The 25,490-nt window shown below is 35.3% G+C and overlaps 1 protein-coding gene across 2 annotated transcripts in view; it reads left to right on the forward strand.

Moving 5' to 3' along the window:
- Positions 1–25,490, forward strand: part of LOC139118856 (E3 ubiquitin-protein ligase RNF13-like) — a 36,484-nt gene that overhangs the window by 1,332 nt on the left and 9,662 nt on the right. The window contains exons 2-5 of one of the 2 annotated variants that reach the window (XM_070682369.1): positions 15,245–15,370; positions 18,013–18,093; positions 19,348–19,467; positions 21,458–21,545. In XM_070682369.1, the coding sequence (XP_070538470.1) occupies positions 15,257–15,370; positions 18,013–18,093; positions 19,348–19,467; positions 21,458–21,545 (403 nt within the window). In that variant the 5' untranslated portion in view covers positions 15,245–15,256. The remainder of the gene's footprint in view (positions 1–15,244; positions 15,371–18,012; positions 18,094–19,347; positions 19,468–21,457; positions 21,546–25,490) is intronic. The other variant, XM_070682370.1, reaches the window with a different exon arrangement.

Here is a 25,490-nt window from a genome sequence, read left to right on the forward strand (position 1 = left end):
GAAATCTCCTTAGCAACCATCACGGGATTATGACTGTACAAAGATCATATGCGTTTTTTCTTAGTAATAAAGTATGTATGATCACGATAAAATATAACATTGTTTCAGTCTTTGGAAATTTATTTTATATAATTATGACATTCTTTATGAAAAGACTCAATGATTGAGGCTTGCAGTGTTGTAACCTAGGATTTTTTTGGATATAGTTGTGTTGATGTGTTTTTTTTCCCCTGTGCAAATGGGTCATCGAGGAAAACTGCAGGCTACATCATTGCAGCCATGGCAACAACAGTGAAAGAATTCTCAGACTTCACAAGCTTTGCAAGCTCCTAGCAAATGCGCGAAGTCGTTTGTCACAGCAAGTTAGAAAGGGTTTCGTAGAATTTGCTAATATTAGGACAAGATAATTTGCATACACATAAATGTCATACAGTCAGATTTGTGTAGTAGAAAGCCTTCACAGATAGTGTACCAGTTGTACTGTATTGAATGTGTTTTAAGATTTGCTGTTGTTCTGAAACAGCATGTACTTGTAACTACATGTATACTGGAGATTCCCAGGAACTGTGATGTCATCTTTCTTTTTGTAAGTGACAGGTTTCTGTTGTGTGGGTGGCTAGCTGCCACCCATGCAGTTGCTGCTGATGTACTTTAACCACATCATGCAAAAATTGGTTGCACCTTGCTTTCAATATCGCCATATAGTCTGTAAGTAATGTTGTTGAATCCGAATTCTGATTCTTTATATTGAAAATCAATTCATGTACATGTACATGTGTGATGTCCATATACAGTATACATGTACATGTACTGTACCCAGTTTACACACTTGAAAATCAAAAGTTGTATGAAACTGTTGTACAATTTGTAATTTAATCTAGTAGTTCAAATCATTTCGCCACAAGTCCTAGTGAAAAGTGAGTGTACAGTTTGACAAAGATGGTCTTCTTAGGGATTCAAGGGAGGTGAAACATCCCCTCCCCTTCCCAATTCTTTATCACAGGTCCATATCGACCAGAGAAAACAATGGATCTGGTCTAAACCATGAAAGTGTTAGGGGTTACATGAAAAGGAGATGGTGATAAATACATGCATCAAAAATGTGATTACTTAGAAAATTGTCTGAAAATGAAAGGAAAGACCGTTCATGGAATATGCCATTATAGTGAAAGGGGGTCCATTGTACATGCCACTGTGATCATGGTAAGACTATCTGCTGAGAAATGCTCTCAACCCATCGGCCATGGAGATAATTAGGTCATACATGGGATATAGATAGTTAGAATATTTACATGAACAGTTGTGTAAGGCGTCTCAGACTCTGGGCACTCATGTGCATTTCTGAATTCTCTTTTGTAAGTGTTTGTGTAAGGTTCGTGTAGGTAGAGTTGTTCATCATCTATTCAGTACATGTAGTTTGTTCACAAAATCTTGCTGGCAGCGAGACATTGTGTAACTCAATCATGGGTCCTGCAAACAAGGTAGGGTTACAGTAAGCAGTTATGTCCTCAACCTTGTAACTTGACAGATTTCTATTACCTTCAACCAATATCAGTTTTTAGGAAGATCTAAAGCCCAGACTACTGTACATCTCTGTGCCTGATGTTACGTGCAGAGAAAACGAACAAAAGGGTGAACTCAGCAGTTAACGTTTAAACAAAATTTATTACGAAAATAAAACTAATTGCTAAGTCAGGGATAGAGTACAAGCTTTAAAAGTGTACAGACTACTTATCTCAGCTGGGACGGCAAAGCTCCAGTCTCAGAGTTGTAACAGTCAGTTGGATGAATGAACAGTCCTTTGGCTTGCAGGCTTGAAGCTGCACAAGTCCACAGTATAAATCCAGCGTTGACAGTGAAGGTCTTGAAAAGTCTTGAGAATGACTACTGCTGGAGTTTAGTAACACACAAGAGACACGATCCCAAAAGTCTGACTGGAAGCTGTGCACGTCCCTTTTATAAAGGCATATAAGAACAATCTAGAACTTTTATGACATGCTAATTACTGTTCTAAAATTATCTCCCTTACACAACTAATCAACTTTCCAGAACATTCCAAACATGACTAATTGAATTCAAGGTTGTGAGGTCATCAAGGGCAGTGACCTTGAGAATGTTCTAGACTAATTGAACTCAGGTCATGATGAGTGTGGGGGAAATGACCTACATAACACACCCCCTCTTCAAAAAAAGAAAATTTTTCAAAGAAAAATCTTTCTTTTACAAATGTAATCTTGAAAAAGATTTAAGTACTCAAATTTTGTTTTACTCTAAAGTAAAATTTCTTGAAAGTGAACAACAATAAACTCTAAATACGAGAGAGACAGTCTGCAATAAATTGTCTCTGCCTTTGATATGTCTAATGTCAAGATTAAACTCCTGTAACATTAAACTCCATCTTAGCAATCTCTGATTTTTGCCTTTAAATTTCTGCAGAAAAACAAGAGGGTTGTGATCAATATAAACCACTATTGGCTGATTTGAAGAAGTAACATAAACTTCAAAATGCTGTAAAGCTAATATCAAAGATAAACACTCTTTTTCAATTGTAGAGTAGTTTCTCTGGGATTTGTTAAATTGCTAAATTTGTTAAAATAGCAAACAGGATGATCGGTCCCATGACTATCCTCTTGCAATTTGGTATTGGAAAACTTGAAATGGCACTGAATTTGGCATAAAGTATGCATGGCAAAGTCCGGTTATTTGTATTGAGTTCTATAAAGTCATTGTTCGGCAAATACTTGGCTTCCTCCTGGAGATATCCGCTTTCGCAGGATTCAGTCTGTCTGGATGTTGTTCCATGGATTACTGTCGCAGACATCTTCGTTGTGATAGGTGATGTTGTCCTTGTTGGAACATCTTGAAACAGGTGTTTATATTCGTGGAGCAGTTCTTTCACCTGTTGTTGTTGTTCTGGCTGGAGGTGTGCCAACTTTGTAGACTCCAGCTTCTCCAGGATTTCTGAGTTCTGAAGCTTGACCGAGCCCAGCTTTGAGTTTAGAGTATTTTCACTCGAGTCAGTTTCAGTATCACTATCTTCATAATGGTTTGAACTGACTGCACTGACAGGCTGAGTTATAGTAGGATTATCCCTATCCAAATATGGCTTAAGCATATTTATGTGACATAGCTGTTTTTGTTTTCGCCTGTCAGGTGTTATTATGATGTAATTTAAATCACTCAATTTCTTATCAATTAGGTATGGCCCAAAGTAACGAGCATGGAGTGGTTTGCCAGGAATTGGAAGTAGAACAAGAACTTTTGACCTGGTTCAAACTTCCGTTTTGAAGTGTTTTTATCGTATTTGGTTTTCATTGACTGCTGAGATGACTCAAGATTTTCTCTGGCTAATTCACATGCTTTAGAGAGTTTTGTACGAAAATCTGACACATATTGCAAAATATTCAGACAATCATCATCGTCTGATAGGAATTTCTCTTTAACGAGCTTAGTGGGCCACGGACTGTATGTCCAAATACAAGCTCAAATGGGCTAAAACCAAGAGACTCCTGAATTGACTCTCTAACAGCAAAGAGCAAAAAATGAATTCCTTCATCCCACTGCTTCTCTGTGTCAAAACAGTAGGTCCTAATCATGTTTTTCAAAGTTTGATGAAATCGCTCAAGAGCACCCTGACTTTCTGGATGATAGGCGGATGACCTATACTGTTTAATGCCTAGCTGATCCATTACTTGTTGAAAAATACCAGACATAAAGTTGGAGTCTGATCGGACTGGACACATTTAGGGAGGCCAAATAAAGTGAAAAATTTGACTAAAGCTTTCACTATAGTCTTTGTCTTTATATTTCTCAGTGGTATGGCTTCTGGGAACCGAGTTGATGTACACATTATTGTCAGCATGTACTCATTTCTGATCTTGTTTTTGGTAAGGGCCCAACACAGTCTATTAGAATCCTACTAAATGGTTCTTGAAATGCAGGAATTGGCTGTAAAGGGGCCTTTGGAATAGTCTGATTGGCTTCCTACCATTTGACATGTGTGACAAGTTTTACAGAAATGTGCTACATCCTGCCTGAGATTAGGCCATAAAAGTGACTGAGAATTTTATGATAAGTTTTCCTGACTCCTAAGTGACCAGCCCAGGGCGTTTCATGGGCCAGGCGCAATATTTCAGCACGATAGGGCTTTGGAACCACAATTTGATGTTTTATAGCCCAGTCGTCATCAACCAAGACATCTGGAGGTCTCCATTTACGCATGAGATACCAGATTTTGTATAATAGGAAACAGAGCTATCTGAAGTTTTATCTTCATCATCTACCTGTCAAACAAACACAAAATATCTGGGTCTTTGTGTTGTTCTGCAATGAGATTTGATCTAGAAAATGTCTGACTTTGGTCAGCAGAAGTTTTACTGGAAGTTTCAAATCCACGAGGGATAACGGAATGATCCGTGTCAAACACCTGACTGAGAAAGGTGTCATTTAAGTCAACATCTGTGACATTATTTTTGAGAGTATTTTGATTCTCAGAAGTTTCTTTGACATGGCTCGAGTAATGGCACATGATGGGAAAAGGCCGGGAATGTCTTCCTCTATTGGCTCTGGATTTTGATCTAAACTAGGATTATCAGTCACAAGTGGATTAGTAATGACCTTGTCCCCAGCAAGGTCGTTTCCAAGAAGAAGGTGAATCCCTTCAAAAGGCAAAAAAGGCCTAATACCTAAAGTCACAGGTCCAGAAACAAAGTCCGAAGACAAATAGACATTATGGAGAGGAACAGGAATAAGTCATTACAATCTACCCCCTTAATAAGAACTTTAGAACCTGAAAATGACTTTTCAGAAAACGGCAGGGTATCTGCCAACAAAAGAGACTGGGAAGCCCCGGTATCTCTTAAAATTTTGACAGGGGTAGCGGAAGAGAAATCACTAGAAAGTGATATAAAACCATCATGAATAAATGGTTCGAAAATACCCATAATGCTATCTTGAGAAGAATTGACCTTGACCTCATTAATTGGGGATAAGAGGGGTTTATTTTTTTTTTTTTTTTTTTTTTTTTTTTTTTTTTTTTTTTTTTTTTTTTTTTTTTTTTTTTTTTTTTTTTTTTTTTTTTTTTTTTTTTTTTTTTTTTTTTTTTTTTTTTTTTTTTTTTTTTTTTTTTTTTTTTTTTTTTTTTTTTTTTTTTTTTTTTTTTTTTTTTTTTTTTTTTTTTTTTTTTTTTTTTTTTTTTTTTTTTTTTTTTTTTTTTTTTTTTTTTTTTTTTTTTTTTTTTTTTTTTTTTTTTTTTTTTTTTTTTTTTTTTTTTTTTTTTTTTTTTTTTTTTTTTTTTTTTTTTTTTTTTTTTTTTTTTTTTTTTTTTTTTTTTTTTTTTTTTTTTTTTTTTTTTTTTTGTTTTTTTTTTTTTTTTTTTTTTTTTTTTTTTTTTTTTTTTTTTTTTTTTTTTTTTTTTTTTTTTTTTTTTTTTTTTTTTTTTTTTTTTTTTTTTTTTTTTTTTTTTTTTTTTTTTTTTTTTTTTTTTTTTTTTTTTTTTTTTTTTTTTTTTTTTTTTTTTTTTTTTTTTTTTTTTTTTTTTTTTTTTTTTTTTTTTTTTTTTTTTTTTTTTTTTTTTTTTTTTTTTTTTTTTTTTTTTTTTTTTTTTTTTTTTTTTTTTTTTTTTTTTTTTTTTTTTTTTTTTTTTTTTTTTTTTTTTTTTTTTTTTTTTTTTTTTTTTTTTTTTTTTTTTTTTTTTTTTTGTTTTTTTTTTTTTTTTTTTTTTTTTTTTTTTTTTTTTTTTTTTTTTGTTTTTTGTTTTTTTTTTTTTTTTTATTTTTTTTTTTTTTTTTTTTTTTTTTTTTTTTTTTTTTTTTTTTTTTTTTTTTTTTTTTTTTAACCTCAGAAAATGTGTTGCACACATTATTAGACTCTAATTGAGTTGATGAAGAAATAAAGCCGGTGGGCTTAGATCCACTTGACCACTTTGACCTTCACGTTTTCTTTTCAATTTGAAACACTCTGACATTAAATGGCCGTCTTTCTTACAATAATTACAAGAAAGTGTACCGAACTGTTTGTCAGAAGGAGATTGAGACTTGGGATCTGATGATGTGGGAGTGTTACTTGAATTCTGTGAACTGTTGTCATTTGATTTTCTACTCTCCTTTGAAAAATTCTTGGATGAAAAGGACGAGTTAAATTTACCTGCATTGTTTCTGTAGGAAAAGGACTGGGATGGTTTGTTGAGAAAGGAAGATTTGTGGGTCAATGAATAATCATCGGCCAAACGTGCAGCGACCTCCAATGTATCTGCCTTTTGTTCATTGATAAACGTCTTGATGTCACTCCGGATGCACCTTTTAAATTCCTCAATCAAAACAAGCTGTCGTAATTTGTCATAATTCTGACTGACCTTTTCAGAAGAACACCAACGATCAAACAGTTGTTCTTTTGTTCGAGCAAATTCAACGTAAGTTTGATCTTTCACCTTCTCACAATCCCTAAATTTCTGACGGTAAGCTTCAGGCACCAACTCATAACCCTTGAGATTAATTCCTTCACAGAATCATAATCTGAAGCCTGCTCTACTGACAACTGAATGTAAATTTCTCTGGCTTTACCCACCAAAGCACTCTGCAAAAGCATAGACCAGGACTCCTTAGGCCAATTCAGACTCTGAGCAATTTTCTCAAAATGGAGAAAATATTATCAACATCCTTTTCTTGGAAAGGGGGAACTAACCTGAAATGCTTAGTGATGTCAAAATTGTCTGAAGGGAAGAATTTTCCTGACTTTCCAAGCTCTAAACGTCTCATTTCTAACTGCAGTTGGTGTTCTGCTAATTCTCTTCCTTTTCTTTTTCCTCTCTTTCTTTCTCCCTTTGTCTTTCTTCCATTTGCAATTCTTTTTCTTTCATTTCCAATTCCCTCTCTTTCTGTCTTTCTTCCATTTCTAATCTTTCTGCCTTTCTTTTTCTTTCTGTCTTTCTTCCATTTGCAATTCTTTTTCTTTCATTTGTAATTGCATTTGTATTTTTTCTTTTTCTAATGCCAATTTTTTAAGCTCCAAATCTGCCTGAATTTCTAATTCTAATTTTTTGAGTTCGAAGGAAGACTCAGGCTCATAATCTTTTAAGGCAGACTCTTCAAAATGGCCAGAATTAACTAAATGTTTTGCAATCTTGAATTGAATTTCTCGCTTGCGCATAGATCTTTTGACATCTACTTTAAGGAAATTTGCCAGTGCTATGAGGTTGTCTTTTCTGAGGGAATTAAATGTGTCCTGATCAAGGTCATCCATAAATTCGTCTGGTTTAAATTCCGCCATGATTAAATTCGCTGAGTTCACAGTATACAGTAGTTTTGAAAGGGCAGGCAAAATGTTGTCAAACGGCTCAAAATATTCGTTTCCCGGACAAGCCCCAATTTTGTTACGTGCAGAGAAAACGAACAAAAAGGTGAACTCAGCAGTTAACGTTTAAACAAAATTTATTACGAAAATAAAACTAATTGCTAAGTCAGGGATAGAGTACAAGCTTTAAAAGTGTACAGACTACTTATCTCAGCTGGGACGGCAAAGCTCCAGTCTCAGAGTTGTAACAGTCAGTTGGATGAATGAACAGTCCTTTGGCTTGCAGGCTGAAGCTGCACAAAGTCCACAGTATAAATCCAGCGTTGACAGTGAAGGTCTTGAAAAGTCTTGAGAATGACTACTGCTGGAGTTTAGTAACACACAAGAGACACGATCCCAAAGTCTGACTGGAAGCTGTGCACGTCCCTTTTATAAAGGCATATAAGAACAATCTAGAACTTTATTGACATGCTAATTACTGTTCTAAAATTATCTCCCTTACACAACTAATCAACTTTCCAGAACATTCCAAACATGACTAATTGAATTCAAGGTTTGTGAGGTCATCAAGGGCAGTGACCTTGAGAATGTTCTAGACTAATTGAACTCAGGTCATGATGAGTGTGGGGGAAATGACCTACATAACCCTGAGAAACTGTCCTGCTTCAAGGAGAACTTTCGCATGTTGATGGTGTCTTCTTGCAAGTAACAATGGGGAAAAGTGATGTACACTATTTATTCATTTGGCATTTTTGACCCATATTTTATGACATGTAAATGTGTGTGTACAAGTCTTTCAAGTCCCTGGAGTTTTAAGTGGACTGTTTGTAAATACTGATTTATATAAATGAGCTGCAAAAGAGAAAGATGGGTTGGTAATGCCAACGAGATACATGTGTATGGCCAATGTAATTACCTTTACACAACCAGAACTTGGTACAAGTCTATTGTTCTAACTTGACTGGCCAGACATAAAGAAAGTTGATTAGTGTGGAACAAATGATTTATATCAAATCATATTGAGGCTGGAACATGTGGGAGATAGTGCAGAAAACTCATCAAAATTTTACTCCATGTCAACTGAAATTAAACATAGCAATTACATACTGTCATCCACAGTTTGGAACAAAAAAGGTGATTAATAGTCAAGATATTATCAAAACCAGAAGTTACATATCACTATATGAATGAATGAACTGATATCATGATTTTCTTGTGTGTGTCTTGAGTGCACAAGTTGTACATGTGACAAGTTGGGTAGGGTTCCCGGGACTGCTTGTGGTTTCTAGGCCGACCTGTAGATGCTAAATGTGAAAGCGCAATAATGGAAGAGGGTTAGCTCTCTTTAAACAGATACAATACGAAGGAGCTATTTATCACCAAATTTGTGACAAAGATTGATGCAGATTTGAACAGATCTGAGTTCACAATAAGGGCACGTACAGTACATGTACATGTACCTCCTATATGATGGAGTGTGCAGAAATACTCTCTGCTATTGCCCTTTATTCAGAATGGGTTCCGATACGTTTCAATGTGATGACATCACCATCGAGTCAATACCTGATCACCAGACTGAACTAACACAACACCATATTATTATTCAATGGTGGACATGCATAGGTATGGTTCAACAGAAGTTTACCCTAGTTACATGTATTGTATATACAATGTATGTAGTATTATGCGTAATAGCAAAAAAGGTTTTTAAATCCGCTGAAACTTTAAAATTGGCATATTTTTGCTACTTTTAAAAAGTTATCATGACTTGTGAAATATAGGTTTCGTCAATCAGATATAGAAGAAACAGTTGAATATACAGTGCAACGTAAGTTACATGTACATGTAACTTTCAAAGTGTAATGAACAAAAAGCCTCTTTGTTCCAAGGGATGAGAGCTCAAATCTTGAAAGGCGACATGTACATATGGGCCCTGAAACTGAAAGTTTTGACTCTTTCTAAGACTTTCAATGACACTCAAACCATTGTCTTTCATTATCAAGAATAACATTCAGGGGTCAATGTGCAAATTTTAGGATTTATAGGTGAACAAAATTTACAACGTTTGAAATTCAGATTGGTTGCTCTTCTTTATGTTATCTATAGAAGAATAAAGATGAATTTTACATTTTTACAAGAACAAGATGGTGAAAACCATCATACTCACTAGTCTTTGAAAATAGTCCACACAAGCAAAACAGAAAATTATTTCTAAAACTTTTGAGTAAATGAAACTTTGTCACTGCATATAGGCCCTGATGTGCACCATCTCAAGAGGGTAGGATACACAGGACAAGTTCTGGTAAACTTGCAATTCAAACTATAGTTTTGTCATACAGTTAGTGTGCATAGCACTGATTCAGTGCTGATAGGGGCTAGCCTAATTATCAGTCAAGTTTGAAATATCAAAAAGCAATTGCTTTTGCAGGTTTCTCAAGGAAACATGTCCATGTAGGCAGGTTCTTTACAAAATGTTTAAACTGCAGAATATTTAAATTTATGCCTTGGCTCCAGCAAAAGGAGGAATACCAGTTGGCTGCACTTCTGCCGGCAGAGTACTGAAAAATGAAACAAAGCACACATTATGGCACTAAGTCCTGATCTACATGCCATCCCTGGGCAATTGATACTTTACTGGTAAATATCTAAAGAGCATTCTGGCCTAGATATGGTTAGATATACTCAGCATGTACTGCATTATAGTCAATTATTTTGTAATCAGTTTTAATAAATCGCCCCATGAATTGACCTGTACACGGTACTCATGCATACACACACACACACACACACATACATGTACGTTACTTGGATATCAGATAATGGTACATCTTACCACACATTAGCCACAGCTGGCACCACTGGACCGTTCTTTATTTGCATCAAAGGAACAAAACTGCATGTACAAGTAGATATAACATGGTTGCATGCCAGTGTTTGTTCATATAGTTAGTGCAGGGCTCGAAATTAGCGGTAGTCCCGCGTCCACAGACTACCAACTTTTCCCTGGGGCTACCAAAACCCATGAAATGGTAGCCCACACGGACTACCAAAGCGTGGGACACGAAATTACTTAGTGGGCAACATGATGTTGATCGCTGTGAGATGACCGACGCTCATACAGTCAACCAAACTAAAATATCATTATCTGAACTGATTTACTTGGATGACAGGCTCGGGAAATGATGGCCAATGAAAATTCATTTTCATAGTTATTTAATCACAATGTATCACTCACAATTAAACACAAAATTATTCAAACTGCAAAGATAAAGCTGTCGAGCCATCCATAAATTACGGGTTCCGAAGTGAACCAGCTCATCTCATGATAGTGTACTATGGTGGAGAAATATGGCCAAAATTGCCACGAAAGTATTAAGAACATGACTGTACCAAGTTGTCATCCTGAAATTCATAGCCGATCTATTTTAGCCATGTTATGTTTACACGTGCTGAGTGAAAAGTCGTTGTCTTGGCGAACACCAAAACTTACGTATAAGTACTGCGTATGTGTGAATAGGTCGTCAAACTTTGAGGCGTTACCGTTGTCCACTATACATGCTATACCGTACTCCTAAGGCTATGATCTGCAGGTATTGATGTTACATGACTAGAAAATTCACTTCCCGGATAAAATCATGCAAAATAAATCTTTCATTGTCAAGCTATAAATAAAAGTATCCTTTACAAATAAACTCTTCATTCATGCATGGGCTACCAGACCTTGTCACTGGGCTACCAACTTCAGAAAATGGTAGCCCAATGGGACTACTAGGGAAAAAAGTTAATTTCGAGCCCTGTAGTGGGTATGAATGCCTGTGCAAACGGTATACACCTTCTCATGTAAAAGTGTGTCATATTCCACTATGGAGTGTGCACACATGGTACATCCAATAGCCATCTGCCATGTGCAGGCGCCTGAGGGCATTTACATGTTGTCCAATTTTGTATGTTGGCCGAAAGTGGAACATACGCTACTGGTACATACTTCACGTTACATTGACATTGGCAACGGTAAGGACTTTTCCTGAGAGTGTACATCTTTTTGTGAAAAAAAAATTATCAAATTATAGAGTTTGCCTGAATGTTGTTGACATAATACATGAAAATTTTTGAATAGAATTTGCCAACAAGGAAGTGAATTCATTTGCAATATACAGTACATGTACTGGTACACCCATGTAATTTGTCATACACAATGAGTAATCATAATTTAATCGGCCATTGAACTGGTATTCCAAATTGCTGATAATATGGGTCATGTATTTCTCTGAATATGTAATGACCAATGTCATTCATTATATGGGGAGCCTGAAATTTCATTGGTTGTTTTTATTTTTGAGATGGAAATACTTGTACATGTACATGTACATATTTAGTCAATGCGTTAGTTACTTTCATTTCTGGCGTGAATGTTGACGACCGCTGTCAGTAAATTACATAAATTTATTCAGAACTTTAAATCCTTATCTTATATCGTCAAATTAATATGTCATTGAGCAATGAAGTCCAAATGAAGTACAAAGTGATTCTCACACGCACATGTACATGTATGTGTAGGTGTTAATTACCACTTTCATCAAGTCTTTGGAGATTTATGTATTTGGAAGAAACATTTGTTGTGGTTCATTTCATTTTGTTTCAAATTTGTGAAAAAAAGTGAAAAAATTTATAGTGGCAGGCACTTAAAAGTGGATGCACAAGTTATTTTATTTTCAAATTTAGAAAGTTTTTAGAGTGCTGAATTAAAATGAACTCTTTGCCATTTGTAGAAGAGGGTTTCCTACTCCAATTCAGTCTCATGTGACTTGTTGTGTGTGATATGTGGTAATGGTATCCACAGTCGAAGTGTTTTGCTTTCTCTCACTGACGACAATCGGACATGTAATTATTTCAGAAAGGTATCTTGTAAAAGTAACGATGCTTCATGAAAATTTTTGATGCGTGTCATTTTTATGACAAACCATAAACTGAGCCAAAATAGTTGGATGGGTCATTTGATACATAGTTTCAATAGCTATTGATGCACATGAATACACTATGAATACTCACATTATGACCAGAGGTGATTGGGGGCCGTGGATAATTAAAACATGCGAACGGTAAACGCAACTGTAGTGTTTTGAGGGAGGGGGTAAATGTTTGAACACTATGAATACTCACATTATGACCAGAGGTGATTGGGGGCCGTGGATAATTAAAACATGCGAACGGTAAACGCAACTGTAGTGTTTTGAGGGAGGGGGTTTGGTTGTGTTTCGATTACCGTGCACAAAAATCGCACTACAGGTTTTCCTATTGCAACGTCTCGTTACACGTTTTCAATCGCAAAATATTGCGCTATATTGTTTGTGCTACACCAGCATTCTTTTGACATATATGTGGATCAGTGCACAAGTAAAATAACATAACAATCATTTTTGATACACTTGTTTCATTTCATTCTACTGGTTGCATCATTGTTGAGTTTGTGCTGAACAGAGATTGATTTTAGAGGGGGTATGCCCGGGGTGGGGGTGGGGGTTGCGTAGCGTATGAGTGATTTCATAGCGACGCAGTCACCGATTGTTGGATGCAGATACAGAATGAGGTTTGGTTGGATTTTCGCACTTCCAAACTTTCGTTTAGGGGAGGGGGGTGGGGACAAACACACTTACATGTAGTTTCGTTTACTGTGCGCATGTTTTAATTATCCATGGTCCCTTAGGATATGAAAGATCACCATCTAGGTCTAGTAGTCATTGTCTTTGTTTACAAAATGAGTGTGGTTGTATCAATGGGACAAAAGCTGTAACTGCTGGTAATATTTTCACAATTTTTGTTCCACAGAAAACAAAAATACTGGAACATGCAATTAACAGTGACAAAGGCCAGTACATGTAGCCAGTAACGTTTGAAAATATTTTCAATATCATTGTTTTGAAAAAGTGAACTATAGTTTCTTGTTCTAGTCCTCAAAGCATGTTGAGATACACAGTAATCAGCTTGTCAACTCAGCCTGTACATGTGTACATGTAAACTGCATTCTGGTCAGAACTAGAATACAAACATAATAACGGTGCATTTTACACGGTAGAGATCCTATGAAGCATACTGTAGAGATCCTATCTTGACAAGCTTAATACATGTGTATAGTGGGTGTTTCAACATGCTTTTGGGATAGATCAAGAACTTGCAATTGACATACCGAAAAAAAAATTATCAAAAGTGACAGCTACTGACCCTTTAATAGAGCTTGAATGTTAGTCAGTTTTTTCAAATCATCTTTCTGTTCAAAAATTTGATACAGTCCAATTTGTTTTTGAGGAGGTGAAGATAAATTTTTTATTTGGAAAACATAATTTAAAAAGGCTTCATAAACGTGGACATGACATGTTGGGGTTTTTTGTCACCTTTGGTTATGTCAGCCATGATTAGTGAAATTATTTTAACATCATAGTCGTCAGTGATATTGAACATAAAAATATGTATTACGTATCACGTATATTTTTATAAAAAAAATATTATGTGGGCGTTCAACATGAGTGTACAAGGACATCTTCCCTGTTCAAGTCGGTTTCATAAGATGATTAGGCCATTGTACATGTACACTGTGTTGTACAATGCTTTCAGGTAGGCAATTATGACCAATGTGACAATCAATATGATATTGAATCCCTGCAGCCAGTACTTAACTTGAGCCTATTGTATGATGACACTGTTTCTCATAGTCGTGACTCCACGATCAGTCTATGTACGGTAAAACCTATTCCTCAATCATAACAACAGCATGCATCTAATGATCTATACATGTAAAGTGATGTTGGCGCAGGTGTTATGAATGGATGTTTTTTAAGCCTTGTGTGTGTGTCACTTAGAGCCACTCTGCTTTGCTGTGATGTCAGGAACTGATGACGGACAATTCTGTATGTGTGTGAGTCTGTCAGTTTCGCATCATATGGTGGTTGCCATGGTACAAGGTTAACTGTATGTACATATATTTAATGTACATGTATATTTTTATGGGGAATTTGTCCAAATAAAAATATAGTTTCTTATATACATTTGATTTTCTTGCTTCCCTGGAGAAGTGGAACCTTTTGTGGAAAAATGGCGTGAACATACCAAACTGCAAAAATATAATGTTTGGTAACTTCAAAAGGTTGTTTGTCCTAATTACCCCTAAGAATTGGGTCAGGGTATGATTTTCACTATGCGTGATGTAATTTTGTCAAAGGTCAGTCTTTAGTCATAGTTTGATCCACACACAGTCCCTCCATGATCTACATTTTATACAGCACACATACGTGTACAGTACATGCGGTGATGGTTGTCTAGAGTCTGCTGTATAATGCATCCAAAAAAGAGAAAAAAAACCACTCAGCTTTCGACAGAGCCATAAACTGTCACCAGATCCCTGACTATCAACATAAAACTCAAATTGCTCATTGAAAAGGGCTAACAAAATATTGTAATGTACACATACTCCCAGTGGACTTTAACCGTACAATGTATGTGTTCCATGTTGATGGCAATCAGTGATAGCTCTGGGACAGTTCAACAATGCAAATTTATCTTTCTGACCCCAAAATTGCTTTGTCAGTGACTTGTCCACTTTGCTGTGTCATGACTATTAGGTTACTTGAAATGTATGTGTTTATACATGTACACAGGAAGATTTGTTTGATGAAATCAAAGTTTGCCATGAACGCTGTCATTGCTGCCTTAATATATCATAAATACATGCTTTTTACATTTTAATTTAATAAGAAGCCATTGTCTTTTCATAAGTTACAGGATGTCTCAACCTGAACTATGTAAATATACACATATTGTATGCACTTTAATCTGGTAAGAATCAGTTCCTGCTATGCAAATGCCATCGATCTCACAACTTTATGACTTTTTAGAGGACAGACTTTGTTGACTTTCTGAGTAAAAGACACTTAAATTTTTTGTGGTCGTTATTTTTTTTCAGAACAGGCTCAAAATGCCACCTTACAGTACAAGTATACCGTCATCGGTCACCACCCTCTACATTTTCACCGTGGTGAACCTGCTTGCTTTGTTTCATGTGACCTGTGTGGATGCAGACGTCATTGTGGTGAGTATACAACATGTGTTCCATGTCATGTGCAAAAATATCATTGACAAGTCAGGGGTTTATGAGCACACAGATATTTTTGGGGAAGTACAGTGTGATTGGCATTTTAGTCTAGGGTATTACTGGGGCCAAGTTAAATATGTTTCTGGTCACTCAGTCCATCTAAAATCATGCATAATTAATTTTGATGTAGGTTTCTGTTAATTCTTTTCAATTTGATCAGTCGTACACTATTGGAAAGGAAAAATTTAAAAACAGTTCCACACTCACCTACCCCAAGTCATGTTAATGGAGACACACACGTGTATGTATTTGGCCCGATGTGAGGGTATACACTTTCCAGTACAGTCCGTCATGTATGTTGCTTGCTACAAAAATATTGTTGACCAACTTTCATGACTCTGAAAGCTGTTTTGACTTCTGTACCAGTTAGTGACACAAAGTGTTATGGGTCCCTTGAAGAAAATCTGATGATTTCTATGATGTTTAAACCTGCTATACAGCCATTGACCCACATCCTGGCTATGCACATGAACGTCTGTTGTGATCAGGTCAAAGTGGTTCAAACAGACACAGCATCAAATATCTCATTATAACCTAAACTCATGACCCAAAATATCTTCAATACACAAACATGATTTTCACTGACTTGCCTGGCAAAGACCTACCATACTGTCAGCATGAAAATATGACAGTTTTTACTGAACTTACTGTACAAGTAAATATTGTAATTTTGTGTCACAACAGTGGGATAATTGTGAACTTTCTTCGCAATAGAGAATTTTTTTGAGATTTTTAAACAGCCGTTTATAAATATGCTATGAGATATTTACTTCCCCAAATCCAGATATCAATATAGATTCGATATGTTGTGCTTAAATCATGTCAATCTTTGATATCAAAAAGTAAAATTTATTATTCTTCAATAGCTACTATAGACTATAGTCTATAGAAGCTATTGGGATGGGTATCCGTCCGGCGTCCGTCGTCAGTCTGTATGTATGTATGTATGTATGTATGTATGTATGTATGTCCGTTTGTGAGGCGTCCGTCCACTCAAATATCTTGAGAACCGCAGTACTTACTGATTTGATATTTGTTGTGTAGATGAAGAATATGATTTTGAGAAACCATTTTTTTTAATTTTTGATATTGTTGAAAATAGGCAATTAATGCCAAAAAAGGTGTTTTTGGTAAAAAATCTTCTTCTTCATAACCGCTGGTCAGACAGCTTTGTTATTGGTATACAGGTCCCTAGGGATAACCCAACTTAGATTTGTTCAAATTGTGATGAAATATGCAAATGTGTATTTTTAAGGAATTTTTTTGTCATTTTTGGTCAAAGTTTGACTTACATTGTATGTAATTCTTGTACTGTATAAACCCTATCAATTCACCCAGAAAAAAATAATTAATATGATTTTAAATAATTGAATTAATTAGGAAATCATCAAAGCCAAAATAATTTTAGTGTGGAATTATCAGAACGTTCAACTTTTTTTGACAGTTCATAGTGAAATGCTTACCAACTTGGAGGATTAAAACATGTAAAGGCAACTTTCCTGAATCCCAACTTTGATATATTCTGAACCACCATTTATGTTATCTAAAAGAAATTGCTCATAATAGTTTGTCATGATAGGGTGGTCAAATAAATAGAGATAGAGAAAGTTCTAATTTCCATTATGGTTGACTTGGTAAGGATAAAATGAGATTACTTTTGAGGAAAAAAATAGAGTGGTCAATTAAAAGAGTGGTCAAAGTGATAGGGTTTTTACGGTAAAGCTGGGCTGTAAGATTCCTCATGTGCTATTTATAGCAATTATGCAATCTGTGTAAACAGTGCAATGAAAGTGTTACATGATTCCTTATAATGCTTTTGATGACCTTGAACTTCTTAAGTTTCAAACATTTGTCTCGTCAGTGTGCTTTCTCTGAGTACTACAGTCTCAACTTATTCAACAGAACTTACAATGTTAATTTGAAAGTTAAAATGTGCTTGGTTAATAGGATGAAAATACAGATATAGATAACCAGCTGAAGATTCTTTATAACCTGACAGATATGCTGTTTTATTATGACGTAAATCTTGATTTAAGCAAGTCTTGTTTACTTTAATTAGAATGTAATTAACTCTCGTTTATTTGCTATTATAGACTAATATAGTCTGATGAAATATGCAAATCTGTATTTTTACGGAATTTTTTTCCATTTTTGGTCAGGCCATCCTGAAATGAGCTATCAAAGATATCCACCTTCTTCATCAATACATGTGTCACAAAAGGTTATTCTCTACACAACACAGCAGAGCTCTGTCAACTGTTGAGTTGCTTGTTTTTTCAAAACCGCTGGTCAGACAGCTTTAATATTTGGTTTACATGTCCCTTGGATGACCTTAGTGAGATAATTTCATACAGTCAGGAAATACTTAATTTTGTATCCATGTCTATAGTAGCTTCAGGGACTTTGGCCCTATGTTTAAATAAATACTATTATTTTTTGTATCAGTTCTACTTCCTTCCTCATTTGAAACTTTGGTTTGAGAATTTCAGAACATGGATGAAATGTTTTCGTTTCCTGTTTGTAAAAATATTTTTTTACATAGAAGTTTCATAACATTATGTGTGCTTTGTCTCTTCCAGACATCTGCAGAAAACAAAACTAAGAGATATGATGATATGCCATCAAACTTTGGCTATGCCCTGCCTCCTGGAGGAATGACTGTAAGTGTGTATGTGGTTGTCTTTATTGTGTAAAATACAGCAGAAACCGGATAAAAACGGCATACTAGTGAATAAAATATAGTATATGGTATGGACAAGAGACTTTGTCCAGGTGTAATTTCACACCTTTGTTTCAAAAGTACTAGTTTTCTGTGCCATTTCACAAGATTAGATTATAGAGACAGTAATAGGTGTGCGGCTAGCCATATGGCGAAATAATGATGATATTTCATGATGGTATAACTACTAAATATGATAATTATGATAATGATGATTTGTAAAGAATGATGTTTCCAAAGCTTGATTTATGTCATTTTCGTATAGAGTTGAGACATAGTAATATGGTTTTTGTATACTGGTTGTACTGCAGCCACATGTAACCCCATCTGACTGCTGTCTGCAGTACTGTCCACACCATCGTATACTTACCGGTACATGTATGTACATGTACATGTACAAATCCAGTGTATCGTTCCAGCTTACATGTAACTGATGCTGTCCTTGCATGCTGCAGAAAGTTGATCATGCATGTATTCAAAGACAATCTCTTACATTGAGCGTCAGTCTAGACATTCTATCAATTATTTCTCTATCGCAATGGTGTATAGACAAAAGTCATAATACACAAAAAGAACAAATCACTCACAAATGACCAGACTTATTCAGGCTGTTTTCCATTGCTACTGTCTGTCTGTGTAGAATGTCTTGTCAGTTTTGCCGTGCTGACTTCTTGCAAGGTATACACGGTAGTCTCTTATGTATCTAGGTTAGATTTTCCTTGAAACCATTGTAGCGTACACATGCCTGAAACTGATTACAGTACATTTTTTGTGAGATGATTTCACAGCTCCCTGCCCATAGATGTATCATTAATGTGTGCTTTTGTGCAGAGTGTCCCTGTAACTCTCTTTGAATGTCATTTTTGAATTTCCGAGAAAGTAGACACGTCTAGATGAGCTGACATGTTAATGAAATTTATTCATTTCATAGAAGAATCCAAGCCAAAAACAAATTCAGGAAAATTGCAGATGTTTGACAATATCATTATTAGCACACTGTATCTATTTGGCAGGATAGGATGGCTACAGCGACTGTGTAAAATGACTCGAAAAAGTCATTTACAACATTAAATTTAGGTATACCAATGTAGAATGAAGTGTCATTCTGATATTTGTACAGTGTGCAAGAAGATTTATCTATCATGAAATACCATGACCCCAATACTGATAAAGTGTTTTGCTGTTTTACCTGCAGGGTTTGTTGGTGGAGGCAGAGCCCATCCATGGATGCAAAGAGATAGCTCCGCCTCCCAAGAATATGACGTTGCCTTTCTTTGTCATTATGCAGAGATCAGGCTGCGATTTTGATCTCATGGTATGTAGAAATAAAAAGTGTATATCTATTTCCCTCACTGTCATGCAGAATTTGCTGTGTGAGATTTTCGCACCACACAAATCATACAGTTGTGTTCCCATTCACAGTTAGTACTTGGGTAGTCACTCATTTTGAAACTTATTACCGAAAAGTTCAAAGGTTCTCACCATTCTTGTTTGTGCAACTTTAACCCTTTTCCTGCCAAGTCCATATTTCACCATCAGGTTAAAATGGTTAAAATTAATGAAACATAACATATTCCATATGGTGTATTTTAACATATACTGTACATTTGTAGGCTGTTGAAAATGTAAATACTGTAAACTTGATTTTTTTGGACTAAAGATGCTATAACATACCAAGCCAAGCGGGTGAAAATACGTCATAATTTGGCTCAATACCGCTTTTTACTGACTTGGCTGGTGGGGAAGTAATAGTCTAAATACTGTCTGGCAGGAAAGGATTAAGATTTAATTTTCCTCAGAGATTTTAATGAAATATTTCACATAATTGTAAATGTTAGGTGATTTGCTTGACACATACAAAACTTGGGAATGTGAATGCCAACTTTTGTTCTGGTCATGAAACACAATAGTTTAAACTTTCTTTTGAAAGTTGAGAGTATTCATTTTACATGTATGCAAATATGCAAGAAATCAACTGAACGGTAGATTATCAAATCCTGTTCTACTTTTCCATCTCGCAACACAAAAACTGTCGGGTGGAAAATTTGAATAGTCAATTGTAAATAAAGGTCATAATTTTTTGATGTTCATATGGATGTGATATAAACATGAAAATGAAACACACAGCAGAGAGTCACTTCATGAAACAAAGGGATGGAGAGAATTTGCCATCAATCAGAAAAGGACATTTGATGTTTCTTGTTATTGACAAAGTGTCCGTTCCTCTGAAACACACTGTATTTTGAGCAGTCAAATTTTGCTGTAATGCTATGATTGCAATGGAAATTCAGTGATGAAGGCTCTGAGAGACACCTTAACCCTTTCACCACCATGGTTGTCCCAAAACTTTATCAATGGAGATAAGGGATCTGTTTACAGGGAATTGAGGGGTGAGCCGGTTAAGAGCTTCAAAAATATCTACATGTGCAGTATTACATCCCTGATTATTACTCTGTTACCGTGGTTGCAGTGTCAAGATTTCAGTGATTCATACTGTTTGTATTTTGTGTTTTACACAAATCAGATAATCAAAGTATTTCAGAATGAAAGTTCCCCTTTTTCTGCACAACTCAATGATATCGAGTATACCCTTTCAAACTCAACATGAACAGATTTGGTTCCTTGAGTTTTTAGATGCCGTATTGCGACCTTGTCAGTAGAATGAGTCAAGGTTGTGACCTTTGGTCAGGTGACATCAAAATGGACTCATTGACCTCCAGTATTTTATATTTTACACTGTAATTGTTAAGAGATTCATGTCATACAAAGATTGTTGCCGATATAAATTGCTTAAAAAAAGACAGTGATCAAGATACATTAGAGGTCTTCTATCCAATTTTGATGTCGCATATCGGAAAGGTTACGAACTTGACATACAACGAAGGTTGTAGTCTGATAAGTGTAAATCACAGGAAGTAAAATTGTATATATCGAGATCAAAAATTTAGCCCCTAAGTGAAATGAGAGTTTATTCAAATTCAGACAAGTTGCACAATTTAACAAACATCAAAAACAGAAAAACTATGTACAGTTAAAGGGGTTTGATCACTTTTATTTTAGTTGTCAATCATTAATTTTAAGTGAAGTGTGGGGACCACACAAAATAGTGCTCCCTCTCTAAACTGCCCAGAGTCACGCACATTCTACAAGTAAATATGGCCAACATGTAGATTTTACCATATATGGACATCAGCAAATATGCAGTGATAACTTACAGTTTCCAATCACTTTTGAAGAAAAGTTATTCCTGAGTTGAAACCAGAGTTTCATTCCTTGTATTGTGTTTTGTTTTTTGCTATCTATAGGTGCTGAATGCCCAGAAAGGTGGATACAGAGCAGCCATTGTACACAATGTTAACTCCAATAATATATTTCCTATGAATCCCAACAAATGTAGGTATCAGACTTTGCTACGCTGTCTACCTGTTTACTTCACACTGGCTATGTTTTCTTTTCGGTTGAATTTGACGTGTTGAACAATTTGCTTTCTGTGTTTTTATTGTAATCTGTTGCACAATATGTTTTCTGTGTAATACTGTCAGGTGTTTTGCCTTGACTTTCTGGGAACTATACCAAAATTACCAGTCTACATGTACATGTATATGTGGGTGTTAAGGTCTGAAAGGGTTTTATAAAAACACAGATTGTACAAAAAAAAACTTACATCAGGAGGCATGTTTCTCAAAGCTTGTAAATATCCATGCACTGACGGCCACACACATGTGAAGACTATGTATAGTATACCTAAGTGTTCATGGAATACCTTAGAATGAATAACGTAACAAAAATAGTTTGATAAATATTTATAGACTGATTTCCTTGACGACTTAGGATTGTTTTTTCTCTTGAAGCATTTTATTACATTGTGAAAGCGATGGGGTCAAAGGTTCCCATCATGATAATATGGTCCATTTATATCAGTTCAAGATTTCCACAAGTATAGAATACTCATATAGGGTTCTGCAAGTCTGCGAGGTCAAAACAACCTTGACCTTTGACATGTTTTTGTTGCCGTTGATTTACATATAAGCAATACAACTCTTGTCCTGTATTGTGCGTATGGTCTAAAAATTGCAGTGACCTCTGATATGTGTATGTACATGTTGATGTGTTTGTCTTCATGTTGATCTCACTAGCCTTTACACAAAAGAGGTCATAATTGGGGGGTTTGTTTTCATTACTAAAGAGGCAAACATTTGTATGTGAACTTTCACAAAGAACAGAGGATAGGGAAATATCAGAGTAAACAGTATTGGTACAGAAACTATGTGTAGTTAGAGTTACAAACCCGTACCACACTCAGTAATACGGTACCACTGTCAGACTCACAACAGCATAGGTACAGAAACTGGCAAAATGGGTAGTTACAGCTACAAAACTATAGGATACTCTATAACCCCACTGCCAGTCAGATTGTGTACATAACAGAAAAAACATGATAGCGTCAATGACACTGTAGCTCCCATCCTGGACTATTTACTGTTTGTTCTCTGGTCAGATATTTGAACATGTGTGAAAGGGATAAAGTGCATGAAGTGAAAATACTTAAATGAAATGTACTGGAGACAGTGAAATATGTTTAATGTAATTATTCAGAATATAAAATGGAAAAAATACAGAATTAGATATATCGAATACTGTGATACAACCATTAACTCAACAAGTCATTTACAATGACATAGTCCCCACTTGTAATAGGAGTATTAGTCTTGATGGGGTAGGAAAATGTGGTCATTAAGAAGTATCACTGGAGTGTATATGTTGAGATCTATGGGCACATAGGTCTATGTCATTGTTCCCAATTTGAAACACATGAGGCATGTCTAAGTTATGGTTCTAAATTGGGAAAAAAGATCAGACCTCTAGCAGTATTGGCCAGCCAAGAAATACATATGCGCATTATAAATGAGGTACAAGATGTGACATCTTAAGGTCTAATATCCTATCAAAATTGCAGGGTATAGAACTTGTGGTTACGAAATATGCATATATATGTATAATCAAGGTCAAAGGTCATCGAGGTCACATGACATTTTGAAAAAAAAAAATTATATTGCTAATTAATCCCTATATGCCAAAAAATCAGATCTCTAGCTCTATTCGCTTGCCCAGAATTAGATGTGTACATAATTAATGAGGTAAAGCGTGTGTTGTCATAAGGTCTCCCATCCTACTAAATACAAAGGACATAGCACTTTTGGTTACTTATTTATTGACATAAACATATATTTTAGGTAAAAGGTCAACGAGATCACATGACATTTGGTCAAAAAATTTCTCTCCTATAGTTATCCCTATATACCAAAAATCAGACATCCAGCTCTATTGGTTCGCTCAGAATGAGATATGCACATAATTATTTATAGGTACAGTATGTGGCGTCATAAGGTGTCCAATCATACCAAACATGAAGGGTGTAGCACTTGTGGTTACCGAGTTATGGAAAAATATGTATATTTGAGGTCAAAGGTCACCGAGGTCACGTGACATTTTGTCAAAAAAATTGTTTTGCTAAGTTATCCCTATATACCAAAAATCAGACCTCTAGCTCTATTGGCTCGCTCAAAATTAGATATGCGGATAAGTAATGAGGTACAATATGTGGCGTCATAAGGTGTCCCATCATACCATACATGAAGGCTGTAGCACTTGTGGTTACTGAGTTATGGACAAATATGTACATTTGAGGTCAAAGGTCACCGAGGTCACATGACATTTTGTCAAAAAAATTGTTTTGCTAAGTTATCCCTATATACCAAAAATCAGACCTCTAGCTCTATTGGCTCGCTCAAAATTAGATATGCGCATAAGTAATGAGGTACAATATGTGGCATCATAAGGTGTCCCATCATACCATACATGAAGGCTGTAGCACTTGTGGTTACTGAGTTATGGACAAATATGTATATTTGAGGTCAAAGGTCACTGAGGTCACATGACATTTTGTCAAAATATCCGAGATATCTGCGTGAACGGATGGACTCACGGATGGACGAACAGACGGACATGACCCAATCTATAAGCTCACTGGACTTCATCCGTGGGGACTAAAAATTGTGTCACTGCATCCTTTTTGCAATATGAATACGATGAGAAACTAAATTTTTATTTTTTGTGGCCTTATACATGGGAGTCTATGGAGATCTGCCTAATACATGGGAGTCTATGGACGTGTAAACTAAAAATATGCAAATTTCACCACGATTTGCCCAAATTTGGGAAAGGTCACTCCTATGCACTTCCATACCAAGTTTCAAATCAATTGGACTTGTGGTTTCAGAGCAGGAGATTTTTTGACCAAAAATGTGAGAAAATTACAAAAAAATTCATGAAAAATAGCAAGTCCAAGATACTGACCCAAGATGCGCACAATCATTTCATGTCAGCCCAAAGTACTTACATGCTAATTTTTCATGTAATCTGCTCAGTGGTTATTGAGTTTTTTCAATTTTGACTGTTTTTACATTTTTTCACTTAATTTGCATATTTTTGGCAATGACAACTTCATTTGAACAAAATCTCATCTACAGCCCATCATCCATGTACACACCAAATATCAAGATGAAATGTACAGCGGTTTTGGAGTTTTTGATGTTGACGGACAGACATACAGACATACAGACATACAGACATACAGACGTACAGACATACAGACATACATACATACAGACATTTTCCTAGCCTATAAGAATAGCTTCCATTGCCATATATACATATGGCTATGGGAGCTAAAAACATGATAACATATTTGCATTGAAATACAATAACATATTTACATAGGAACACTGCTGATAATATGTAAACAAAAACAGTGATATGTACATTTGTGCTTCAAATTATATGTTTTAAGTCGTTCTAATTTCTCAATGAAATGGCTGAAAAAAAAAGAAAGGCATATTTGCTTTCAAGCTTTCCTCAATGATCTCCGTAGATTTCTCAAATATTTGAAAGCCTGAAAATTATCGTAAGATGTTCAAGAAACCCTTGCATCAAACATTCAAAAAAAATCTTTGAAAAAAGGATAATAGGGTATATGGTTCAGTCATACGTATTGTATCATATTATGAATAATCTTGTTGCGGTTGTGTCCTTCATTGCAGCAACAAAAACATTTCCAGTAGTTAATATAGTTCAATGTTATTCAAAATTAAACCTTGGAAGCATTTCCAAAATTGTGTGTGCGTTTTATTACATTACTGTGCAAACATCCATACCAACAGTCCCCTTTGAATTATATATTTCCCACTAGAAATAAAATATTTAGATATAACATTCAGTCAGTCTACATTCAAAAGCCTAAAATAATGTTGAAGACATAGTTTGTGAAATTCTGTGTGT

This window comes from Ptychodera flava, chromosome 19, assembly GCF_041260155.1.
Source record: "Ptychodera flava strain L36383 chromosome 19, AS_Pfla_20210202, whole genome shotgun sequence".
NCBI classification, from domain to species: Eukaryota; Metazoa; Hemichordata; class Enteropneusta; family Ptychoderidae; genus Ptychodera; species Ptychodera flava.